Source organism: Terrapene carolina, unplaced genomic scaffold (assembly GCF_002925995.2).
Source record: "Terrapene carolina triunguis isolate 2854851 unplaced genomic scaffold, T_m_triunguis-2.0 Scaffold88, whole genome shotgun sequence".
Lineage (NCBI taxonomy): Eukaryota > Metazoa > Chordata > Testudines > Emydidae > Terrapene > Terrapene triunguis.
Window position 1 is genome coordinate 48081632 of NW_020664439.1, and position 7265 is coordinate 48088896.

The 7265-nt window shown below is 52.9% G+C and overlaps 1 protein-coding gene across 2 annotated transcripts in view; it reads right to left on the reverse strand.

The window, feature by feature from the left end:
* P3H2 (prolyl 3-hydroxylase 2) overlaps positions 1-5240 on the reverse strand; it is a 114193-nt gene extending 108953 nt beyond the window's left edge. Inside the window, exon 1 of one of the 2 annotated variants that reach the window (XM_024202385.3) lies at positions 4418-5240. In XM_024202385.3, coding sequence (XP_024058153.2) covers positions 4418-4852 — 435 coding nt within the window. In that variant the 5' untranslated portion in view covers positions 4853-5240. Of the gene's footprint in view, positions 1-4249; positions 4276-4417 lie in introns of those variants that run through there. The other variant, XM_024202386.2, reaches the window with a different exon arrangement.
* Positions 5241-7265: the final 2025 nt, after the last annotated feature.

A 7265-nucleotide genomic window follows, 5' to 3' on the forward strand; every position in this document is an offset into this window, starting at 1 on the left:
GTCCAGCCACACAAGGGAAGCGATGGAAGTACCCAGCAGCCAGTGACCCACCCACTCCTGGCAGAGCGACAGGAAGGAATTGTCCAGGATACACAGTGGGATGTTTAACCTAAATCTCATTTCCTCTTCGGTTTCGAGACAAGCAGCGAAAGCAAGACACGGCTTGGATCTCCAGAAGTGTTTTGTGGCAGGTCGATTACAACCACCACCACCAATAAACCCTTCCCCGCAAAGGCACAAAGAGCCACCAATGCGAGGAAATAGCGAGTGGAGAGTGAAAATGCATGTCGAATGAGCCAACTAAGAGAGAGACCTACTTGGAGGGGGGAGGAGGGGTTCACCGTCTGCCTGCCTCTCTCCCCAGATGTCATACAAGTGCAATTAGAGACCCAAGGCAGGTGAGGGAATATCTGGGGTTGGGCCAGCTTCTGTTGGGGAGAGACATGAGCTTTCAAGCCACGCAGAGCTCTGCTTCAGCTCTGTATGGCTCGAACGCTGGTCTCTCTCTCACCAACAGAAGCTGGTCCAATAACAGACATTATCTCACCCGCCTTTTGTGTCTAATATCCTGGGACCGACCGGGCTACAACTACACAGCATACATACAAGTGCACTGTGAGTTGTACTCGTAGAGCCTGCAGCCACTGGCAGCTGCTTGGCACATCTGGAACTCAAGGCCCTACTTGCTAAAGTGAATGAACAGATAACGTGGTTGTAAACAGCAGTTGCCAGAACACAAATGAAGCCTCCCCCTGCCCCCTCCCTAGAGAGGTGTGCAAGTCTCGGTAGCAGCAGAACCTGCGTGCAGAGGGGTTATTAGGGGAGGAATTCAGGGAGTTCTGCACACCCCAGCCATGTCTGTCTGCTGCACTGGACAGGACTGTGTGGGGGTGAACAGAGCTGGGGTGAGTTGTGCTCTATGCATCAACCCTTTTCCCAGCCTCCCCTCCCCCAGCTTCAGGTTTTAGTGGGGTGAGAGGTGTATTGCATCCCCTGGGGAATATGCCAAACCCGTTTACTCAGACTTGGCACAGAAAGAGGATTTGGCTCTCAGTGCACGTACGTCCAGGACTCGTGGTCAGTACAACTCCAGGCAAATCCAGTCTTGCACAAGTGACCTGGATCAGTCTCTGCACCGCAGGGGCCCATGCAGATACATCATTATGGAGAGACATTCTTCCAGCTAGCAGATACCCCACTAATGGTTTTGCTAAGCAAGAAAGATGCTAAACCAAGTGGCTCACTGGAGGCCAAGGCAGAAAAACCGGAGATCAGAAGAAAGTTTTAAAAATCATTTTACGGAAACCTTCCAATTAAAATAGTTGCAGTCAAAGAAAAAATCCCCAGAGGCAGCATCTGAAACCCAAACATTTATACAGCTAATGAGAACATCCACAGTTACAACAGGTGGGGATAGACCTGCTTTGAGAAGGAATACAGGCTCACATTCTTAAAGGTTTCAGGCACCAAAACGTTCAGTGATTTCAATGCGAGTTAGACCCCTAAATACCTTTGAGGATCTAGGCCATAAACTTCGGGGGCTGTAAAACATTGGCGGGGGGGGGGGGCTCAGAGACTGCTGTGTAATATCTGAATCTTCTTTCAACTCCTCTTTTTAAAATGGAGTCGTTCTCAAGTTCACTGTATCCCTTTAAAGGAGGAAAACTGACTCGGATGGCAGAAGCAGGAATGGAAGGCAGCCCGTATTTGGCAAACACAAAAAAGACCCTAAAGCATGGAGTAATTTTGCTGAAAGGGACCCAGATATAACAGGTTCAATCCAGATCCTTCTGAGAAGTCTATGCAGGCAGACCCCTGAACCCATGGGCAACCCCATTGACTTCGCTGGATTTGCTTCTCAGTAGGAGAAAGCTTGAAACTGTGTCTTTCTCAGGAAGGTGACTTTCGCTGAACTCCACAGAGGTGAAGGCATCCGCCCACAAAGAGCTCATTGCAGGATCAGCATCTAAGGTGAAAGTTCTTCCGGCTTCAATGACACCAGAATTTGGACCAAATTATCACCCTGTTTCTCCGGTGGTATTTCTTTCTAGGGACGCACATTATGCATGCTGGAGTTCTTAACTTCCTGTAAAGCCTTTCCTTGGCATTTCCAGCTCTGCGGTTTGCAGAAACCTCAAACTAAGACATTACAGAACAGGAAGCAAAGCACAAATTGCAGCTAGGATTTTCAGCGGGTTCTTAATCACAGGGACTGATGATGGTCACCCACGTTCTGTCGCTGTGTAGTTAATACATTACAAGCGTTTATGCTTTCTAGTACTGATGTTTGCTTCTCCATTTGGCTTCAGCGGATTGCCGCAGAATCGCCCCCACCAAGCCACGCTCTACATTTTAAAGGGCAGATCTCCACTTAATACCTGCCTTTAGCAACTACAGCCTTGTGTCAATTAAATAAGGAAAAAGTCCAGAGGGAACGTCCCAGCAATGTTTTAAATTTTCAGCTTGGCATAGAATAAATTCCCAAAGAGTCTCTATACTGTTAGCCATAAAAAGTCAACTTACTGCAGGTACCCGGTGGCTCAGCAAATACAACATCAGCCTTGAATTAAAGGAGAGCCAACCTCAGCTGTCGAGGAGATTTTCTGCCCACGGGAAGTTCATTAAAGACAACACAGTCTTCTTCATGAAGAGTAAACAGTGATGATTTGGGAACGATTGTCAGGACAAGGGGCAGATAAGCAGGATTTCAGAGGCTACAAAAACCCCGATCCTACTCTACCCTGCAAAGTATTTCATACCAGAAAAAGAGAGGCAGATGCAATACGAGAGTAGAAATCATATATCCTCTTGCTACATGCACAGGGAGAGAGAAAGGAGGTTTCTCTGAAGTGACAGGGGTTTAAGGTACTGCTGCATTAAAATGAAAAAGCCTCTTGTACCATAACTTCATGCGGTTTTGCTGGGTTTTCCTTAAAACACTCCTAGTAAGGCAAGTCATTTTCAACCCTAGCCCAGTCCCCTTTAAACTTTCATTAGGAGGAAAGAACATGCATGCTTTAATGATGTACTGAGTTTGTGAGTCCTCAGCCAAAGAACAGGAGAAGGAACGCAACGGTCATAAACCACAGCAATTCAGGACACAAACTAATGTCTTAGCATAGATAATCGCCCAGGACCAGCTTATCAGTCCATCCCTTCGGATACCATGGGTTTCAATTTTCCTTTGACTTTAGGGGGCCAAACAAACACTTGGGCTTCACATTGGCCCATCTCTCCCCTAGATCATTCATTATTTTTGCTTCATTGTACGTAGTGTTACCAATGAGATGGATAGAAACTGTAAAGACAGGTGAATGGCTGAGTGGGGAGACAGAAGAAGGGATGGACTGGCTAGTTCCTCACTTGGGTTCACACCTACTGAAGCGGATTCTAGAGGGCACCATGAGCCAGATGGATGGACGGATGGGAGGGAGGCCTCAGTCTCACCTGATGTATGCCCACCACAGGTAGATGCAGGGCTCCAGGTGCCAAATTTTAAAGGTGTTTAGACACCCTAAAGATGTAGATAGGCACCTAGTAGGATTTTCAACAGCGCCTAGGAACCAAATTCAGACCAATTTCATAAACGCATATGCGTTTAAAGATCTGGCCCCAGGTGCTGGGGGAATAGGTGGAAGGGATGAGGAGGACAGACAGGGATGAAGGGAATTAACAGAAAGGCAGGTGAATGGATGGAGAGGCTGGCTGGCATCTGTCACCTGGATGTATATCTGTTGCAAGTAGGTGGATGTGGGGGAAGAATGCATGGAGGGGGTTGCGGGGCTGGCCAGGGCCAACTCTCACCTGGGAGTACACCCACTACAGGTCGTTGTAGGACACCCTGCATGAAGGGATGGAGGGGTGTGGGGATCGATGGTGGGTGGATGGAAGGGAGGAAGCTGGAGGTGGATGTGGGGTGGGGGGGTATAGAAGGAAGCAGGGGGTGGATAGATAGGGGGCCTGGGTCTCACCTGGATGCAGGCACCCTGCAGGGATGGATAGATGGAAGGAAGTAGGGGGTGGATGCGGGGTTGGGGGAGGGTAGATGAGGGGCCCGGCTCTCACCTGGATGTAGGCCGGCTGCAGGTAGTTGTAGGGCACCCGGCGCTGGAAGGGATGGATGGGTGGGCGGATGGACAGAAGTTGGGGGTGGTCCGGGGGGTATGGAAGGAAGCTGGGGGTGGATGCGGGGCCTGGGGGGGGTATGAAAGGACGCTGGGGGTGGATAGAAGCAGGGCCCGGCTCTCACCTGGATGTAGGCCCGCTGCAGGTAGTTGTAGGACACCCTGCATGAAGGGATGGAGGGGTGTGGGGATCGATGGTGGGTGGATGGAAGGGAGGAAGCTGGAGGTGGATGTGGGGTGGGGGGGGTATAGAAGGAAGCAGGGGGTGGATAGATTGGGGGCCTGGGTCTCACCTGGATGTAGGCCCGCTGCAGGTAGTTGTAGGGCACCCGGCGCTGGAAATCGGCCCGCACGTCCTCGCTGGCGCGGTGCCGGGAGGCGGCCCCCAGGCGGCGCCCCAGACACTCCCGCAGGCAGCGCGCCCGGCGCAGCACCGAGCCGAAGAAGGGCAGGTCCCCGCCGGCGCCCGGCCCGAGCCGCCCCAGGGGCGCCCGGCAGCCCAGCCCGCAGCGCAGCCGCGCCTCCCGCAGCTGCCGGTGGCTGCTCAGCGCCCGCTCCAGCCAGCGCACGGCGCCCGCGTAGTCGCCGCCGTCGCAAGCCTCCACGCCGCGGGCGAAGAGCGCGTCGAAGGGCGGCAGGGGCTGGGGCTCCGCCGGGCTCCCCGCAGCCTGGCCCAGCAGCGGCAGCAGCAGAGCCCCCCAGAGCCGGCTCCGCCAGCCGGGGGCCATCCGCGCTGCGCTCGGGGCGGCCGGGCCGGGACCGGGCTCGGGCTCGGGCTCCCCCGGGGCAGAGGCAGGCGGGGACCGGGTGCAAGCGGCTCTCCCTAGGCTGCAGCCGCGGGGCTGGGCTCCGGCTCCACGTGCTGCTCGGGGACCTCCTTGGGCGTGAAACTCCAGCCGGCAACTCTTCAAGGGACCCGCGCGGGGTCCCACGCTCCTCCCGCTCCGGAGCGGGGCGGGCCGGGCACTGCCGCGGGCTCTGCCGCTCCGCCCTGGGAACCGGAGCCGCCCGGGCTGGGCAGGGTCACGCGGAGCGCTGCCTGCCCGAGCCGCTTCCAGACAGGAGGGAATGGGGAGCCTGCCAGAACCCCCAGCCGGACCCAGCCTCAGCGCCTCCTTCCCGAGATCGTCTGGCTGCGGCTGAGCCAGGAAGCACGGCCCCTCTGCTCCCCCGCCGCCACCCCCAACCCCGTTTGTGACTCTTCATCCACTTCACGGGTCATGCGGCACGTTGTCATTGGGGGAGAGTCGGCTAGGGGCCAGGAACCAGCACAACAGCCTGTGTGGTCGGTTCTAGGGCACGACCGAGAACCAAAAGGTGTAAAGATGAAGGAAGCCATGAAGCTGCTACCAGATAGGACGTGGTGCTAGGGTGACCAGATGTCCCGATTTTATAGGGGCAGGCTTGAGATTCGGGGCTTTGTCTCATATAGGTGCCTACCCCCCAGCTCCCCCCCCCCCCCGCCCCATCCCAATTTTTCACACGTGCTATCTGGTCACCCTAAGTGGTGCACAGACTTCATTCCACCCCAGGTCACTATTGAGCTGACCCCAAAAGAGAGCAGCACTTAGAGCCCCCACTGAGGGTCAGAGCCCCATTGTGCTAGGTGCTGTACAAACAAGTAATAAAGACCCTCCCTGCCCCAGTGAGCTCACAGTCTGCAGGAGTGGAGAAAACTGATGACTAGGGTGTGTGAGGGGGGAGAAGGACTAGCCATAAAGCCCAAAAGTCTCCTCAATTTGTTGCAGAAGTGCCCCTCTGCAACCTGTCCCCTCTGGGGCAAAGAAACTGGGGTAGCTCTGATGTCTTTAAGGCAAGATAGGTAAAATCAGGCTGAGCTGGGGCAGGTATGGGGATAGAAGATAATGAATAAGTGCTGGGGGAAGGAAGCCCAGTTTGTGTACAGATTTCTAGCTACATGCCCCACTCTAGCGGGCCCGGGAGGGGCAGTGTTTGGTGTGGTGGGGGGTGGAGAAGCCAAGGAAGTCCCTCTTAAATGATCTGCTTCATGGCTGTAACCATTAAAAGAAAACAACTTCCCAGCTGCAGGCAATGTATTTTCCTCTCTCCTGCTCCCTCAAATTCCCTGTGGTTGCCTTACTATTTGCTAAATATTTTATGACACACTTCAGTCTGCTGCTTGGAGACCTTGATGTCTGGCTTCTCTGTCCCCCTTCCCACCTACACAAGCCTCCAACCTCTAGGAATTTTGCAAATAAATCATCAGGGATGGGTATAGTCAGCCAGAATGGAGAGGTCGGTGAAGCATTCTCCTCATCTCCCAGCTGTGTGTATGTTGCTCTCTTCAGGGTTCCCTCTTCCAAAGCTACAGCACCTGCTCTGCCAAAATATTACTCATTTTGGATTCATTTTAAGGCAGTATTTTTTGTCCAAGCTTCTCATTCTTGCAATGAAGTATTTGGCAAATGCAGCTCAATGAAACACTCAAAAATCTCACTTGACACTGGGGGGGGGGGGAAAACCAAACCGTAATTTAAAACATATTGTTGGATCCCTGAACAGAAAAAAAGTATTAAAAAGAAGTTCAGATGATGGGGGGGAAACAAGCTTTCAGTGCACAGGGTGGACTGGGCAAAAGTCTGTTGGACCTTTTTTTTGAAACCGAAGGAGATCCAGGGCTTCTGACTGTCAGCTCTTTGGGGCCCACCAAACTGATTGTGGCCTGAAGGCGCTGCTGCAATATAAATGGTTAATAATAATCATGAGAGTTTAAACCTAGACCAGCCCGGGCAGGTGTCTGTCCAACCGCGTCTTAAACACCTCCAGTGACAGGGATTCCACAACCTCCCGGGGAAGCCCCTTCCAGAATTTAACTACCTTTATAGTTAGAAAGTTTTTCCTAATATCTAAGCTAAGCTCTCTCAGTGCAGATTAAATCCATTACTTCTTGTCCTACTTTCAGTACAAATAGTTTATTTGACAAAAAGTGCGACCGAAAACTAAAATAGTTTTGTCCAATCACAAACCAGCTAGAGGAAGTGATGGTGCTGCCATCCCAACCCCCGTATCCTGATTCCTCCCACATTATACCTAGATGCTGCCGCACCCCCTGCCTTGAAATGGTTTCTATTATGTAAATGGTTTACAGTTTGGTTCAATAGGAGGGGGAAAGGGTGCAGC